The sequence below is a fragment of the Pipistrellus hanaki genome, assembly GCF_964339955.1.
Source record: "Pipistrellus hanaki genome assembly, chromosome: 1".
NCBI classification, from domain to species: domain Eukaryota; kingdom Metazoa; phylum Chordata; class Mammalia; order Chiroptera; family Vespertilionidae; genus Pipistrellus; species Pipistrellus hanaki.
In genome coordinates, this window is record NC_140503.1 from 40,381,778 (window position 1) to 40,400,875 (window position 19,098).

The 19,098-nt window shown below is 49.0% G+C and overlaps 1 protein-coding gene across 1 annotated transcript in view; it reads left to right on the top strand.

Annotated features, from left to right (window-relative positions):
- ITGA11 (integrin subunit alpha 11) overlaps window positions 1–19,098 on the top strand; it is a 117,741-nt gene that overhangs the window by 23,670 nt on the left and 74,973 nt on the right. Inside the window, exon 2 of the mRNA XM_084886727.1 lies at window positions 5,149–5,260. Coding sequence (XP_084742853.1) covers window positions 5,149–5,260 — 112 coding nt within the window. The remainder of the gene's footprint in view (window positions 1–5,148; window positions 5,261–19,098) is intronic.

Below are 19,098 nucleotides of genomic sequence, written 5' to 3' on the forward strand. Positions count from 1 at the left end.
CTATAAAATAATAATAATAATAATAATATACTTACTTCAAAAGGTCGTTATGAGGATTAAGTAAATTTGGAACAGTGCTTGGTAGGGCACCCTCCAGGAGCCTGGCAGGAGGGCGGGACGGGGGGGGGGGGGGGCAGGGGGCCGAGCAGTTCCTGATACCATGACCTAGCAGGCTCCTTTGTTCTCCTTTCCCTGGCTCCCCATTCACACCAGCAATTCCTACCACCACCTGGGCCACCTCGCCAATCCCTACACATCGCCCTTAAAGCCCATCATACCTCCAGAAGCCCCCGCCACCCAGCCACCGCCGTCCCTCCTCCTTCAACAATCACAGCACTGATCTCAGAGTTGTACTTCCTCACAGAGGGTCCCGGGGGCCACTGTCCAAGCTGGTGGTCTCCATGCTCTTCCTGTCCTGCTCCCCACTCAGCGTGTTCCGGACCAGCCCCGGCTCAGTGTCGGATCGACAGACCCCACCTTGCCCTCTGATCCCCCTCCTGATGGGGAGATGGGAGTAATCAAACGTTCATGGCTGTTGTGTATAATTACTAACTGTGATAAGAACAGGCGGAGTCACCAGTCGCCTGTTAGTGCCATACGAGGGGTGATGAAATCATTAGACAAGGCCTGGCATAATCAGGGGTCAAGGAGGCTTTCTAGGGGAGGAGGAAAGGGGGTGACATTTGTGTTGAGATGGGAAGGTGAGGAGAAGTTCATCAGAGACGTTCAGGCAAAGGAGGCAGCAGGTGCAAAGGCCCCAAAGTGGGAGGAAGCGAGGTGCATCCAGGGCGCAGAAAGGGGGACCCCGGTGCCTGGACCACAGGGAGCCAGAGAAAAGCTCACCCAAGGCCGAGGCTGAGGAGGCCTTGAGGTCACATGGAGATTTTGGACTTTCTCCCAGGAACCCTGGAAAGGGAGTTATTTGGCAGGGGTGCGGGTGGGTGGGAGCAGGGTGGGTGACACTATGGACTCTCAGCAGATGCTCCCAGCTAGAGTGAGCACTCCCTGTGCCGCTGAGGAGTGGACGGAAGCTCTAGACAGGTGTTGGCCAGCATGCCTCAGCCTTCGGGACTGTGACTGCGCCACCTGGCGACATGATGGTGGCCTCCACCTTAGCCTGGAGTGATGGGTTTGAGAACCGCGGCCCCAGGGATGCTCGAGCTCCACGCTGTCGTTTCGGTGCCTCCTTGGGACTCGCTGATGCTTTTTAAGAGACGGCGAGATTCTGAGAGAGGGAGCAGCAGCTGATGTAATTCTGGCCACAGTCCACAGCGGGAACTGTGGGTTTTCCCCTCTGTCATCGATATCAAGGGCAGAGAAGTGGCAGGCTGCCCAACCCAGCTCCAGCGTCTCTGCAGCCAGCCTGTTGGTTCCCGTCAAAAACAACTTTGTTTTGTTTTGTTGGCTTTGGGGTTCACAAATCTCTGAGCAGGGTACATTCCCCAAGCACGAAAGCCATCCGAGGAGCAACCAGAGACCTTGTCGGGCTGAGGTCAGAGCGACAGACTTGACATCACTTTTAGGAAATCCATTCTCTGGTTGGTTCAGTTTGGTCAGAAGCAAATGCCAACTGGGGGAAGAAACCAGAATTGGGAAAGGCTTTTGTCCTCTTCCTTGTGGCCAGACCTCATGGATCCTGTCCCCAGGAGGTGGGGTGGGAGTGCTCGGGGAGACTGGGCTGGGCCTGACAGAGCCCGGGGGGGGGGGGGGGGGGGGCGCCACAGGGCCCTGCCTTCTCTCCCAGGTGCTTCTTTTAACCAAACCCAAAGGCAGAGGAGGACCTGAAGGCAGGGAGAAAGGAAGGAAGGAAAGAAGGAAGGGAGAGAGGGAGAGAGGGAGGGAGGGAGGGAGGGAGGGAGGGAGGGAGGGAGGGAGGAAGGAAGGAAGGAAGGAAGGAAGGAAGGAAGGAAGGAAGGAAGGAAGGAAGGAAGGAAGGCCTTCTCTAAAAAGAATGTTCCCACCCCCCAGTCCTTCCTATGAAAGGCTGATCGCCTAGGGTAGCCCTCACCCTAGAGCTACAGCTACTTGGTCATGAACCTGCTCTACTCTCGTCCCAGCTCAGTGATTTGGGACAAATTACTTAACCTCCCAGAGGCATGACAATATCTATTTCACAGGGTTGGTGTGAGATTTAACTAATTAATATAAAATTAATGGTTAAATACCTAGAATAGTGCCTCGAATATATCAGTACTCGGTAAATATTATTTTCTTCACACACACACACACACACACACACCCCTGGTTGACAGGAGAAAGTCTCCCAGCTAAACTGGTCCTGGTCTCTAACAATTTAATCATCCATTATTTGTGACCATTAACCAGGATCAAGACCTTTATTTGAGGCACTAAGGATACAACAGTGAGGAGATAGCAGTGTCTCTGGCACTTAGAGAGCACAAGAATATTGTAGAATATCAGCCACATGAAAATAAACAGCATGTCTGTGATCATGCTGTGAGGAAAACGAAGGATAGGAGATGAGAGTGACAGGGTGGCCTGGTGATGGACAAGGTGGCATTGAAACAGAGATCCTAATGACTCGAGGGAGTGAGACGCGCGGATAAGAGGGGAAGAGCTTTCCAGGCCGAGGGAACAGCCAGGGCAGAGATGCTGATCAGGAGGAAGGGGTCTGAAACATTCTAGGAGCAGCAAGGAGGGGTGGGGGCGATGTGGGAGCAGAGAGGTGAAGGGAGAACAGGGAATGGGGGCAGAGGGAATGAGGTGATCTCATGCAGGGCCTTGCGGATAAGGAGTTTGGCCTTGTGTGTGGGCAGAGAATTGATGGGATGGAGGGTACGCAGCTGAGGAGTGATGGGATCTGACAGGTCTTGGAAGGCTCCTTCCGGCTGTGTTGGTACAAGAAGCGCTAATAGTGGGGAGGCCCAAAGACACACGCCATGGCCTCGTCTTCACAGGTTCTTTCCTCGATGCAGGCCTGGGAGTGGTGGGTGGGCCTGGATTTCCTGCCAGAGCCAGCCTGCCTGCCTCTCCTTCAGGGCCACACCCTCTGCCGGGGTCAGATGCAGGATGGAAAGCACCAGGCACCAATAGGGGGTGTCTCCAGGGGGCACCAGGGAGCCAGATAAAGTGTTGCCCCAGGCTCAGGGATTGCATGTGGCCTATGTATGAGTGTGCATGTATGTGTATGTGTGTATGTGTGTACTTTGGTGTTGTATGAATTTCGTGTGTGTGTGTGTGTGTGTGTGTGTGTGTATGTGTATCCATTCCTGGGACAGAGTTGGAGAATGAGTTCCTCTCTGTTCACCTCCCAGCTCTGTATAGTAGACACTGGTGTCTCTCTCCCCCATGACACTCACTGACCAAGGCCTTGGGCTCCTTCACCCCCTGTGCTCCCTGACCAGAGTCCTCTTCCCCATGCTGGCTGCTGCGACCCAGGCTGATCAGTCCACTCATGGTCTGGGCTTTGTAAATAAGACACCAATGGGATCACACATTTCTTCCCCGCCGCCCTGCGGGCTGTGGCACTAAATTCATGTGGCAGATTCCGAGTCCTGAAGACAGGGTTGGCTGCTGCGTGACAGCCTGTTGCCACTGTCCTCTCCTCTATCCCCAGCAGGCACTGCCCACCCATCACACTCATCTTGCCCATTGAGCCCAGACTTGACCTCTGCATCTTTCTGAAATCAGTGCTCCAGGCAGCACTAAAAATCAATTGGACAGGATAAGTAAGATAACATCCAACAACGCTGCTGAAGGTGTTTCGGCTCTGCCTCTGGGGACTCTAATCTGTGACACTAACGGTGGAACTTTTGGCCACTGCATCCATTTGCTGTGCAAAAGAAGGAAGTGTGGCGAACCACTTGCTCCTGCACAGCAGGTCTATTCAAGTAGGGGCCCAGGGCCTCGCCCTGAGCACTCAGCCCAGGGGTCAGGGCCCAGGGGAGGACAGAGATTGCTGGCAGTACCAGTCTCTGACTCTGAGTTCCTCCCTGGCAGCTTGGGACCTTGGGCAGGTCGGTTCACCTCTCGGACCCTTGGCTTGCATTTGCTGCCCCGTCTCAGGATTGTTATCGAGTCCAGTGATACAATACATGTGAATGTTCTTTGAAGCTTATAAAGCGCCCTACGCATGGAAGGGGCGAGTGACCATGACAAAATTCTGTTCTGCTGGTGGCTTTTCACTGATCTGAGGTTTTGGCTTGGGGCAGGATTCCACCCTGTAAACCTCAAGGGTCCCAAGTTTGGTGGTCCTGTGAGTACTGACAGCTGGGCAGAGACATCGCTTAGATGTGCAACAAGGCCAAACGTGCCCGGGAAGGAGTCACAGAGCAGGCGTCTGAGGTCCCGGCCCCGATGCTGCGCTGACCTGCTGTGTAGCCCTGGCCAGACTCTTAACCCCTCGGCCAAAGGTGGATGAGGTTTGCGCATTCTTCCAAGTCCCAAGAGGGTACATGATGATGGAACCCAAACTGCCATTCCGATGTGAGTTGTTACTACTTGTAACTGGCACAAAGGGGCAAAGCATTGGGCTCCACTACAAGGTTTCCATCAGCTGGAAACTGATATGGGACTTCCCCAAGCAGGGAAGACCCTCGGGCAAGAGGGTTATGGGGCTACATCGCTGTTTCTCCTCTGCTGCCCCAGCCGACCCGTGGCCCTGCTGAAGCCAGGCAGAGCTTGGCAGACTGGCTGGGCCAGCAGTGCGGGGGCCACGGCCACTAAGCCTCAGACTTGGGAGAGGCAGGGGGAGGTGGTTTCCTGACTCTTTAGCAGGCAAAGATGAGAGAAGGGAGAAGGAGAGAGTGGAGGGAAAAGAAGGGGGAAAGGAAGAGGAGACCAGCGAAAGCTGGAAGGAGCAGTTGGAGAAGGAGTGATGGAGGAAGGGAGCTGTCTCTCCCTGTTGAGAACGAGAATTTTCTAGGGGAGGGACTGGTCTTCCCACTCAGACAGGGTCTCCCTAAGGGTAGGCCCTGTGCCTCCCTAATTGGAATGTGCCCCCCAGAGCAGGGGCTGGGCCTCTCCCAACAGACGGTGGGCTCCCCCAAGCAGGGACCATGGATAGCGGAACATCCTCCTCCCAGACTGTCCAAGGTGGGTGGCCTGCCCGGGGGGCCCCACACTCCTGGGGTGCAGACCTCCACCTGGCTGACTCCTCTGCTCCCCTCTCCTCTTCTCCCTGCCCAGGGTTCACAGACACCTTCAACATGGACACCAGGAAGCCACGAGTCATCCCTGGCTCCAAGGCCGCCTTCTTCGGCTACACGGTGCAGCAGCATGACATCAGCGGCAAGAAGTGGTGAGTGAGAGCTGCCACCCCACGCAGCCCTGCGCTCCCCACTCCTGGCCCATCCCCCTGCCCCTGGACCCCAAAGCTGCCAGGCTGGTCCTCACATGAGGACACCCCATTTCCGGTGACTTGACTTCTTCTTGTCCTGGCGGGTAGAGGCTGCATTAGATCTGCCCCTGACTATGGAACCTACATCTTCTCATCTGAGAATGGGAATGAACAGCCCTCCTTCTCCAGGTCATGTGACGGCACAGTCATCAGGTGCCCAGAGACCAATAGTTACCCACTTCCAGACCCTCTCAGGGCCTCGGTATCTCATCCGGTGCTGGCTTCTTAGAGAATTGGGTGGGGTGTCTCTGAGGGGGTGGGTGTGCACGTGCTCACAAGCTAAAACATAGACATTGGTGGAGCAAAGGGAAGTGAGAGCGAGACGGAATGGAGGAGAGGGCCAGGAAATCCCAGGACCCCTTTCGGGAGGGGGTAATCGATTTGCCTATGTTTTTCAAAATAACCTTACTGGATGATATGTTACATATAAAATTCACTCATTTCAAGTGTACAAGTCCATGAATGTTTTAAGTAAATTGACCAAGTTGTGCAGTATCCCTGCAAATCAGATTTAGAACACTCGCATCACCCCAGTCAGATCCCCACGCACATGTGCTGTCAATGGCCATTCTCCGCCTCCCTCCAATTGGTTTTCAGCCAACAGAGGCAAGGCCTTCTTTCCATCCAGAAACAGAAAGGGCGGGGCCTCTGCTTGGCTCTCCCAGAAGCCCTTGCAGAGTTCAGAGACCACGGGACACTGGCATTTAATGCCCTACGCCGCCCTCTTCCAAATCTTACCCTCCCCAACTGCTCACCCTCCCCAACCTCTTTTCTCCCATTCTCCCACCTCCTTTGCTGTGCTCCACACTCATCACTAGTAAAATGCTTTGTAGCCATTTTTCCAGAAATCTAGACCTGCTGGGCACATGCTGGTCTCTCTTCCCATCTTGTTCCTTCCTTCATGTTATCCTCTCCCACCTTCCCCACTCAGCCCACCCCACCATTCAGATCTTTCTGAATACCTGTGACAAATATAGAGTTGGGGGGGGGGAGAGAAATATAAATATAAACATAAACATTAGAGAGAGGAGTATCTTACTTGATATCTTACCATTAAGATGTAACTTAGATACTGTAAGTGTAGACATCTTAAGCATACAGCTCAGCAAACTTCCACATATGTGTATACCTGTGGAATCATCTCCCAGAACATGATGAACATAGAACATTGGAAGCTCCCAGAGAGCTCCTTTGTGGCCCACTCAGTGCACCTCCAGGGAACCACTATCCTGGCTCCTGTTGCCACAGATTTCTTCTGACAGTTTGTGAACTTTGTACGGATGCACTCACACAGTAGGTACTCATTTGTACCTGACCTGCTTTACTCAGCATCACGTCTCTGAGGTTTGGCATAGTGATGAATGTATGATGCTTCATGCTTCTTCACTGGTGTGTAATAATCCATGGTAATAACACACCACAATTTATTTCTTCATTCTGCCGTTGATGAACATTTGGATTGTTTCAATGTGGGCTATTTTGAATAGAGATCCTATTAATATTCTTACCCAAGTCTTTTGATGGACAGACATGCTCATTCGTATGGGGTACACTTGTGCACTCATTTTTATTGGGTGCAGACGGCTGCTTCTGTTTGGACTCTAGTTCCCCATGGTCAATAGCCAAGTGCTGTCCTGAGTGAGTTGGGTGAATGTGGGTGTAGCTCCTGTGCTTACTGAGTTCAGTGCTGATTGCTGCCCAGTGCCGGAAAATGGTTGTCTAGTATATTTTGTCTAGTTTTCATAATTGTTTATGGCTGCAATCAAAAGTCCTCTTTCTTATTCTCTTATCAACTTCAATACTGTGTTCTCTGAGAAATCATTTATCAAGCTGGATAGTAAGCCTGACTCATTGTCTTTCTTCCTGAAATGGGGGATTTAGCAGTTTCTCATAGAACTTACTTTGAAAACTGGATTATGGCACTTAGCAGATGCTCATAAGAACATACTTTGAAAAACCGGATTAATTATTTGAGCCTCTTTCAACCATCCCAGGCGTAAGATACACAGCATCCATAATCCTTTCACATACAGCATTAAAAATTAAATGGGACTGGCTCTTCCAAGATATAATTTGTTTTTGACCAATATTTGTTTATTAAGCATCTGTTAATAAATGTTGCCAGGCTCTGCAAAATATTGATTTCGGTAAAAACATGGCTTCACTCCCGAATAACTCACAGACCAGTTGAGGAAGCCACACTAATATCCTTGAAATAATTAAAAAAACAGTATAAGACAAAATATGACCCAGTGTTAATGATGTTCATCTGTGTCAGACACTTTCTCCATAGAGACTGCTGGACCCTTCTCTTTGCCAGCAGTGGTCTTCCCTTCCCCGCGCCTCTCTCCGTGACACAGATCACCTCCCACCTCGTGTTAGAGCTGCTTCAGCCCTCAGTCCCGGCTCTTCCTACCTCCAGAGTGTGGACTGCCTGGCTTTCCGTCCTCACGCCAGAGCTTGCACACCGCGGTCTGCATTTCCTGGGCCTGCCGTGGGGCCAGAGAACCTGTGTTTTAAAAAGTTTCCAGACAAGATTCTAGCAGGGGCCTGGGGCCACAGAAGCGCACCATCTCCACCGAGGGGAGGGAGATGCTGGTGGGAAACAGCATCGCTCCAGGTCCCAGCACTGCCCCCAGCAGGGCCCACAGCTGTCCCCCACCACAGGCTCCCCCGGGGTCTGGTCCCCACTGACCAGGTTGGGAGCCTTCTGGAGCCTCCAGGGCAGCAGCTGCTGGTGTAAGTGACTGGGGAAGGTGGGACACTGGGGGGGCTGCCACTGGATGAACTCTTCCCCTCTGCCCAGCACGTCCCCAACTCAGACCTCAAACTGCACAGTGCTGGCCAGGCACCCACATCTTGAACAGCTTCCCCGGGCCTGGGTTTTAGCAACAATAACAACACTCACAGGCACACAAGAAGGAAAAGAAAACAAATTCCTCTCGGCCTGAGTAGTCTCTGCCCCTGCGCTTTAAGCCCTGGTGCGTTTTCAGAGAAATCTAATCCACATGCCTCTACTGCACGTACGTTGAACTAATTAAGTCGGTTGGTCGGGAAGAGCACTGGATGTCCTGGAGCCCAGTGCAGGGTTGGCAGAGGGCTTCCCGGGCCTCTGGTCCCTTGGCACAGGAAGCTTCGTGGCGCTGAGATAACACAGAGCCGGGCCCCACAAGGTTCCAATTTGTCACTGAGGCTCACGCCCCTGGAGGGAGAAGCCTCAGCTGTCAGCAAAGCCGGACACTCAGCCTCCTCCCCTCCCCTGGGGAGCAGGAGCCTGACAACACACACGGGCTCCACCAGGAGACCCCTTTGAAACTCGGCGGGCTTTAGGAGGCCAAGGTGAACACAGGTCCAGGGACGTGAGCCACTTGTAAGAGAAGTAGGCTTGTCCCCACTTTACCGGCATGGCAACTGAGACTCTGAGAGAGAGATGACATAATTAGCAAGTGTCTGAGCCAGGTCCGGAGCCCAGATCTTAGGCCCAAATGGAGGGGGTTGCACAGAACAGAAGCAGCCCCAGCCCTGAGGCTGGCTGGGAACATACCGTCTCCAAGGCCTGTGTCCTTCCTCACTGGCTATGCTGCCGGCCCCAAGAGAGAGCTGAGGCTGTGGTGTCCTCGGAGCCCATCTCTAGCACAGTCACATAAACAGCATGTGGGGAGGGTAAGTGCGTGGCCCAGCCGGGAAGAGAGGGCGTTGCTCCCAGAGCCCAGAGCCCAGCCCTGGATGATAAATACCAAGAGAGGGCACCCAGAAAGAACTTTTGGGAGGTTGAGTAAGGGAGAGTGAATTCCTAACTCAGCAGGACTGGATGGAGGGAATCTGGAAAAGAAGAAGCCACATTTAGAGAAAGGACATTGTCCCGAGGAACTGGAGGACAAGGTGCGGAAAACAGAGCAGTGAGACCAAAGACTGGGAGGGCGAGGATTCTATTCTACTTCGGAGTGTCTAAGTACCAGGGCAAAAGGATTGTCTATGGGCCCTGGCGGGTCTGACTCAGTCGGTGGAGCACTGTCTTGTGCACCAAAAGGTTGCCAGTTGATTCCTAGTCAGGGCACATGTCCGGGCTGTGCACCTGAAGATATTTATTTTTATTGATTTGAGAGAGAGAGAGAGAGAGATATCAATTGGCTGCCTCCCACATGTGCTCTATGCAGGAATCAAACCTGCAACCTAGGTTTGTGCCCTGAACAAGAATCAAACCTACAACCTTTTTTGGCTCCAACCAACTGACCAGGGCCACCAGAGTTGTAATGTTTAGGGTGATCAACTTGGCTACCATGTGGAGGATGGAAGTGAGAGAAGAGACCCTGAAAGTGGGAGTCTGGTGGGAAGGCTGTAGAAGACTTGGTGAGTGTAGGGTTGAAAGCGTGGGGTCTTGGTGAAGGGGCCAAGAACTACTGATGCTCATAAAGTGAGCATCAGTAGTTCAGTCATTCATTCTTGAGAACCTGTGCTAAGTCTGGGAAATCAATGGTGAACAAAATTGCCAAGTCCCTACCCAGATGCAGCTTTTCTTCTAGTGGAACAAGACATATTTTTAGTTTATCTACCGTCTGCCGGATGGTGAGATGTACAACGGAGAAGCATTAGACAGGGGAAGGGGCTTGGGAGCAGTGGGTGAGGATGCAGGCTGCTGCCTTATACAGACCACCAAAGAAGGCCTCAGAGCTGGGTGACAGCCATCAGAGACCTGGGAAAGGGAGACTCTCAGACAATCAGAGAGATTGGGGCAAAGAGCACTCTAGGCAGAGGGAATGGCAAGTGCAGAGGCCTGAGGCGCTTAGAAATCGTTTACCTCCACCCCCTTATTTTACAGACGAGGAAACTGAGGCCCAGAGACTATACCAAGGTTACACAGCAAGCCGGTGGGAAAGCCAGGACTGAAGCCAGGTGTCCCATCTCCCAGCCCCATTGCTTCCGCTTCCTGTGGCATTTCCATCTGGAGCTTAATGGAAACCGCCGAAGGGCTAGTTCACCCACCTTCCCGGGTCCCTTGTCTCAAGATTACGGGGTGATATCTCCCTAAACTAGATGCCAATTTGGGTAAGGCATTAGCCACAATGCCTTTATGCACTGACCTTCCAAGATCGCAAATTTGCATTTTCACTGCGATCTTCCACGTCTAAACTCAGGCCCACAGATGGTACAATTTGGAGCCGACGGAAAAAATAATCCATGAGGAATAAAACCACAGAAGTCGACTCTCAAGCCTGGGTTGAGGGGTGAAGCCCCCGAGCCCTGCCACGCCCTCCCCTCCCAAGCAGTTTCCCAGGCCTCGTGTGTGACCCTTCCCGCCGAGTTAGAACACTGGGGGAGGGGAGTATATTTCCTCGGCAAATAAGTGAAGGCACATGAGAGTGCTCCTACGCAGGAAAAGTCTCGGCTTCAGAACCACACAAGCCCGAGCTCCTTCCCTGTGCAGCCGCTTTCCAAGCTGCAGGAACCCCAGCACATCACATCCACCTCCTGTGCCAAAGGGCTGCTAGCAGAGGAAGCAGGAGGTGGAGTGTGGAGTGTCTACCACGGGCAGATGGGGGTACGCTAGCTCCTTGCACTAGTCTGTCCCCTGAGAAACGGTAGGGGAGAGGTTTCGAGGAAACAGGCCTCAGGAACTCTTGGTTGGACGGAATGACAGATGGCATCCACGCCTGTCCCCTTGGGTACCAGTGCAGGTTGTGAAGCCTGGGGCAGCCTCAGGCTTGATCGCTGTGGAAGTCTCTCTAAGGAGCATCCAAAGCTCCCTCTTTTCCTGGCTCGGGCCCCCAGCACGGGCTTCCAACACCACAGCACACAAATGCCCTCTGCTATTTTCTCTTGGAACATACAAAACCCGGCACCATGACGCATTCTGGTTAAAGGATAAATCACTACAGGAGCAAAGCCCACGGTAGGATGAAACCAGCCAATGCATGAGAGAGACGGAAAAAGAGAGAGAAACGGTGCTCGTGGGGGAATGTCGGCCCAGGATCCCAGGCCAAGCCACCCCGCGGACCTGGCAGCAGCATGGGCAAAACGAGCGTAAGGGGCAGAGGCTACAGGAGTGGGAATCCAGACAGTGGTCCTCATGGGAGGAGCTGGGGGACCTTGAGGCCTCAGAAGCACAAAGCAGCATTGAGAGCCTGTCAGCTGGGATCACGGGGAGATGGAGGCAGTGTGTGCACTTACCAGCAGCCTGCAGAAGGCCCCCAAGGCTCCCTGTGCCTCAAGCACCGTTTTCCTGGGACTTGGAGGGGATGTCAGTGAGGCCCAGCTAACCTCGGCCACTCACACTCCAGTCAACTGGAGCCAGAGCGAAGGCCAGGCCTGAGGGCCATGGAAGGGCCGAGGCAGGGGGCCAACCACAGGGGTTTCGGGGGGGAGGGGGGTGTAAGTCACACGATCTCAGTAGTGGAAACATGGAAAGAAAAGTCTCCTGGTTACTAACCTCCACGAAAGAAAATAAATTTAATGTGGGCAGTTCAGGGAAGCCAGAGGGCTTTGCCAGCTCAGCATCTTCTCCAACCGCTGTCCCCCCTTCAGCGGCCTGTGGGCTCTTCATGCTCCCCCTTCTCTGACGCCAGCGCTGTTGGTTTTGTGACCCCAATGCCCTTCCTAAGTCCAGCAAGGAGAGGGAAAGAATGCTTCGTACGAGGTGAAGAACAAACTAATGCTTAAATTCACTCCATCTGGACAACGATTTTATATTGGGATGGGGGGGTGTTAATTGAATCACACTTGGAGAGGTAAGCAAATCATAAGTGACATATGACTAACATGTAATGATCATATCCATCTCAGTCAATGTTTCCTACATGAACATACTCATGTAACTGCCACAATGATCAAGATAGACTTTTGCCAAGACCCTCATCATCAATGTCCCCTCCAAAACTAATCACTATTTTGACCATGATCAAAATTGATTAGTTTAGCCTGCCTTTGAACTTTATAACAATGGAATCTTGTACTATTTTGTGGCAGACTTGTTTTTATTAAAGCATATGTGACATACAAAATTATATTAGCTCTAGGTGTACAACATTCCCATTCCTTAAGATGTGATCACCATGATAAGCCTAGTAACCATCTGTCACCATCCAAAGTTATTATAATATTATAAGGAAATGATCCATAAAACAAAAAGGCAACCTACTGAATGGGAGAAGATATTTGAAAATGGTAAATCCAATAAGGTGTTAATGTCCAAAATATATAAAGAACTCATACACTCACCATCAAAAACCAAACAACAATCTATTAAAATCTAGACAGAGGACCTGAATAGACACTTTTCCAAAGAAGACATGAAACGATGCTCAACATCATTAACCAAAACCACATCAAAACCAATGGGCTATCACCTTAAACCTGTCAAAATGGCTATGATCAAAAAAGATAATAAGTAACAAGTGTCAGTAAGGATACGGAGAAAAGGGAACCTTTGCAAATTGTTGGCTAGGTTGTAAATTGATGGCAGCCATAAGAAAAACAGTGTGGAGGTTTCTCAAAAAATTAAAAATAGAACTACCACATGACCCAGCAATTCCACAGAAATGTCAATTAGAAAAAAATATATGCACATCCAGGTTCATTGCTGTATTATTTACAAGTAGAGGCCCGATGCATGAAATTCACGCAAGAGGAGGCCCCCTTTCCCCCAGCTGCCGGTACAGGCTTCCCTCTGGCACCCAGGACCTGGGCGTCCCTCACAGGCCCAGCTTTGTCCGGAAGGTTGTCCAGAAGGACATCCAGCCCAATTAGCATATTATCTTTTTATTATTATAGATACCCAAGATGCAATACAGAGAATGACTTCCAATCATTTCATAGGTTTGAATTTTTAAGACTGATACTTAGTTTTTAATTGCTCTTCGGCACGTTAAGTGCTCTTCGGCACTTTATGTCATTATCATACCTGATGTTAGGTCTGCTAGGAAGAGCAGACTGACGAGTAATGAATGTCCCCTTTCTCCAGTCTCCTAAGCTTCCCATAGATAGATGTCTCTAACTCAGGGCAGCATGCACTTCCACTCAGTTATGCAATAAAAAGTGAAAACCACAAAGTTGAATAGATGTGTTTTAAGGTTATATACAAGCTAGAGGCCCAATGCACAAAATTTGTGCAAGGGGTTCAGCCCCCGTCACAGCAGCAGCCACCTCTGCCTCAGCCCCACCACCGCAGCTTCATCTGGAAGGTTATCCAGAAGGATGCCCGGAAGGAAGTCCGATCTAATTAGCGTATTACGCTTTACACTTTAAATCATGACCTCCCGATTCATAGGTTGACACTCAACCACTGAGCCATGCTGGCCAGGCCATCTTTGCATTTTTAGAGGAGAGGATAGTTCTAAAAGTCTAGTGACCTGAGCTAAATCTCAGGGAAGCCCAAAGCTGAACATTCTTTGTTTTGTTTTTTTGTTTTTTATTGTATTAGTTTCAGGTGTACAGCTCTGTGATTAGACATTTACATAACTTGCAAAGTATTCCAATAAATCTAATATCCATTTGCTACCGTGTGTATTTATTACAATATTAATGACTATATTCCCTATGTTGTACTTTACATTCTCATGACTATTCTGTAACTATCAATTTTTACTTCTAAATCCTTTCACTTTTTTCATGCATCCCTCCGATCCCCCTCCCACCTGGCAACTGTCAAAATGTTCTCTGTATCCCAGTCTGTTTCTGTTCTGCTTGTTTATTTTATTTTTAGATTCCACATATAAGTAAAATCATCTGGCATTTGTATTTTGATGTCTGACTTATTTCACTCAGCACAATACCTTCCTTGTTCATCCATGTTGTTGTGAATGGCAAGATTTCATGATTTTTATGGCAGAATCATATTCCATTGTATATATGCATCACTTCTTTCATTCGTCTATTTAAGTTGCTTCCATATTTTGGCTATTTTAAATAATGCTGCCATAAACATGTGGGTGTATATGTCTTTTTTATTTAGTGTTTGGGGTTTCTTCACATAAATATCCAGAATTGGGATTGCTGGGTCTGTCTTTGTCTCTTGTTAGAGCCTTTGTTTTCAAGTCTATTTTGTCTGGTATAAGTATTGCTGCCCCAGGTGTTTTGTTTTGTTTTGTTTCCATTTTCACGAAATAGCTTTACTTTCGATCTGCCTGTGTCTTTCAATCTGAAGTGAGTCTCTTGTGGACATATGTAAAGGTCTGGTTTTATTATCCAGTCAGTCACCATATGTCTTGTTTTTCTTAAATTAAATTTTGTTATCTTTATTGTTGAGAATATTACAGATGTCCCTCTTTTTTTCCTCAATTTCCCACCTCCATCTGGTTCCTGCCTTCACCACCCTATTGTCTATGCCCAGGGGCAATGCATATATGCATATAAGTTCTTTGGTTAATCTTTCTGCCCCACTCCCCACTTCCTTCTGAGATTCATTAGTCTTTCCATGTTTCTATGCCTCTGCTTCTATTTTATTCATGAATTTATTTTGTTCATTAGATTGCACATATAAGTGAGATCATGTGATATTTGCCTTTCTCTGACTAGCTTATTTCACTTAGTATAATAATCTCCAAATCCCAAATGGAAAGAGATCCTTCTTTTTTTATAGCTGCATAGTATTCAATTATTTTTTATTGGAGTATTTAATCCATTTGCATTTAAAGTAATTTTTGATAGATATGTATTTATGGCCATTTTATTATTCATATTTTTTTCTTCTTTTTCTTAAAGAAGACTCTTTAACATTTCTTATAATAGTGGTTTATTGGTGATGAACTCCTATATCTTTTTATTTTTTTTTGGTCTTGGAAGTTCTTTATCTGTCCTTCAATTCTATATGATGGCTTTGCTGTGTAAAGTAATCTTGGGTATAGGTCTTTGCTTTTCATCAGTTTGGATATTTTGGGCCAATCCCTTCTAGCCTGCAAAGTTTATGGAAAAATCTGCTGCCAGTCTTTAGAGAGCTCCCTTGTAGGTAGGTAACACTTTTTTCTTTCTACTTTTAAGATTTTTTCTTTGTCTTTAACCTTTGGCATTTTAATTATGATATATCTTGTTGTGGGTCTCTTTGGATTCATCTTGTTTGGGACTCTCTGTGCCTCCTGGACTTGTATGTCTATTTTCTTTACCAGGTTAGGGAAGTTTTCCATCATTCTTTTTTCAAATAGGTTTTCAATTTTTGTTCTCTTTCTTCTCCTTCCAGTATCCCCCATGATGTGAATGTTGATAGGCTTGAAGTTTTCCCAGAGGCTCTTCACAACATCTTTTTTAAAATTCTTTTTTCTGTTCTCATTGGGTATATTCTACTTCAAAGTTGAAGAACATTCTTGTTATAAAGGGCATGGAGATAATGGCCTCATATGAGATAGATTAAGATTTTTTTATCCTTGTCTTTCCTGCAGAAGTTGGAGGGGCCCAGCTAACTCAAGATCAGGCAGAGAGTAGATGAGTGGTATACAGTGCATGGTGTTCTGGCCCAACTCCGGGCAATTTGCCCTGTGTCAGCAGCTTCTCTCTACACTGTCCTCTCTGCCCCTTCCCAACCACTGCGTCAGTGAGCTTGTTACCCAAGGAGGAGGACATTTCCAAAAATGTAACGATAGACTCCACCCTTCAGTGGTTCAAGTGAGTCCACAGCCTCTTTGTTTCCTGGTGGCTTTTCAAAATAAGAATAATGCTGTAATAAGAGCTATTACTCATGATGTGGAAATGAGAGGAGGAAAACTAACCTGAGCTTTGATTCAGATGGAAAGAACCTCAAAGGATTCTCTATAGCCAAAAATTCTCTAGTGTAACTCAGAGCTTCCAGATGGAACACAGGGCTAGGTTCTGTGTACTCTGCTCTCCTATCCTCAGTGGTGGGGAGAGCACCAGGTAGAAGAGAAAGACAAAGAGCCATCCTTAGCCAGCTGGGTAAGTTGGATGAGTCACCAGCTTCTCCATATTGTAGTTCCCTCAGTGTCTCCCAGGGCTGTTTTGAGGTGTAAGTGCATCCATAACAGAAGAAATACCTAGCACAATCCTTGGCACAGAATAAACTCCCCAAAACATTCATTCGTGGCTGCATTAATTTATATGCTTGTTCATACAAAGTTCTTTGAAGGTAGATAAACACATAACCCTGTGTTTGTTAACTATTTCCTGATTGCAGGTCTGGAACCACTGACCTAATAACTATTTTTAAGAGATTTAGAGCTCTCATGAATTCATAGGTTAATGTCTTTCAATGCTTATGCTGAGAGTGACCCTCAATGCCTGAATCCAAAGGGATGACTAATAGCAGGAATTTAGAGATCCTAGAAAGCAGGTGGGAGTGGGAAGGAGAGCGTGCAATACCCATGTAGGCATCTAACCATTGTCTACACTTTGGGCCACTTTTATTATTATTATTATTATTATTATTATTATTATTGATTATGGTATCACATAATTGTCCTCATCCCTCCATTCCCATCCCAAACCCCTCCCCACATATGCCCCCACCCCCTGTTGTCCATGGCCACTGGCTAGGTTTGGGCCACTTTTGATGGAGTTCTTTGGACAAGTGAGGGCAGAAGAGAGGGGATTTAGAATGTCAGTGAGGCATGGGTGGGAAGTTGAGAAGGCAGATAAATCATGTTAGCTTGGAGTTGAGACAAATTCCATGAAGACAGGAACTTTGTCCCTCTGGGCTTAGCCTTCACCATAGAAGGTATTTTAGAATGTCACACATAAGTGCTGGCATCATCAGAACTTAGCTGTCATTCCCCTCTCTGGGTCCCAGATTCTCTTCACCTGGGTAGCACCTTTTCACCCTGCCAGTCTCTATCCGGTAGTCACCTACTTCAGATGGCTGAGCAAGAGCCATTCATTCCTCTGTGCACCTACCACACCTGCCCCCTGCCCAACCCCACTCTGCTCTCTTAGCCTTGTCCTCCACACTGAAATTGTCAGGTGTCGATCTCTCAGCCCCCACCAGACTAAGGGTGTGGACTATGCTTCATTCACCTGTAAGTCCACAGTGCCCAGCATACAGTAAGTGCTCACTAACTCTCTCTTTGAACTGAATTTGTCCAAGCCTCTCCTTTTACAGATGAAGAAGCTGAGTCCCAGAGAGGACAGATGACTCACCCAGGTCACTTAGCCCATCTGAGAGTAGACAGAGCTAACCATAATGTGTCCACAGGCCCAAGCCTGAAGAAGAGTGTCTTGGGCCTATGGACACATTATGGCCTTTTCTTTTTCTACCTCCTCTGAGTCCACATGCTAGAGCCCTGGACACAGTCAGAATAATGGGTGTTCCAATTGTGCCTCAGCTTCTACCCAGAGGCTCAAGATTCTCTGGGCTTTTCTTTCTTCTCCAGTCAAAGAGAATTGATCTCCTGTCTAGTTGCCTTCCTGGGCAGTGGGTCCAATGCAATGAGCTTTTGGATGTGCACTCTGGGCACATCCTATATAATAAAAGCCTAATATGCTAAGTGTCTGGTCGTCCAGTGACCAGTTGACTGTTCAACCAATCAAAGCGTAATATGTTAATGATATGCTAAGGCTGTTGAACCACTTGCTATGACATGCACTGACCACTAGGGGGTAGGCAGTTGATTGGGCAACCAGTCACTATGACATGGGGCAGATGCTCTGACCATTAGGTTAGCTTGCTGCTGGGGTTCGGCAGATCAGGACTGAGCGAAATGGGCTGGACACACTCTGCAGCCCTCCCTCAATCCATCCCTGGCCCAATTGTGCACTGGTGGGGTCCCTCAGCCTGGCCTGCGCCCTCTCGCAATCTGGGACCCCTCAGGGGATGTCAGAGAGTCACTTTCAGCCAGATCCCGCAGGCCACTCCCTTTGGGAGGGCGCCAGATGCAGGGCACACAGCTGGTGAGTGCTGCTCTGACGGTGCAAGCCTCTCCCGATTGGGACTGATTGGGTGTGAGCCCACAGCAAACACAATGGGGCTGGGATGAGTGGGAGTGGCAGGTAGGAGCTGCTGGTGGCATTGGACTGTGGGTTTCAACCTGATCCCCACAGGCCACCCCTTGGGACTTCGCCCATGCACAAATTCATGCCCCGAGCCTCTAGAATAAAATATCACTTTCTAATTATGGACCTGAAAGGCCTGCCCAGGCTGGAGAAGAGGGAGTGCCAAGGCCTCTTTTCAGCATAGGAGCTGCCAGCCGTCCACATACCAAGAAATTGAAACTATACATTCCACTGAGAAACATCTGTCCACACTGTTATGGTGTTTATGTTCCATTTGCAGGGGAAAGAGTTGTTATAAAACGGGGGGGGGGGGGGGGGGGGCGGGGAGTGACAGGGAGTCTTCGACCATGACTTGAAAAAAAACAAGCAAGAGTTTATCAGACGTTTTGAAAAGAGAAGGAGAAATTTGCACACTGGACTCTCTCTGGAGGGAATTCCAGACCACAGCCACTTTCCGAGAGAGTGGGGCGAGGGGCACCCCAAGGTTGGTGGTCCACCTGCAAATGGGATCCATAAGAACTCAGCCCAGCTCTGCTCCCAGCTGCACCCTGAAAGTGAAGACTTAGCTTGCCTTTGCAGAATGAGAAGCCCTCTCCATCTGCCCGTCTATTTATTTATTCAACAATTTTTGAGCCTTGACTGTATTCAAGGTACTTTGACGAGTATTGAGGGGGAGATTTAAAGACGGATCAGGTTCTCTTTCTGCTTCCTAGAGGCAAATTATCTAAAGGAGATAAAAAAGAGTCAAACAAAGCATCATAGGAATTGAGAAAGAGAGCTTTCAGCTAAGAGATCAAGGAAGGCTTCCTGGA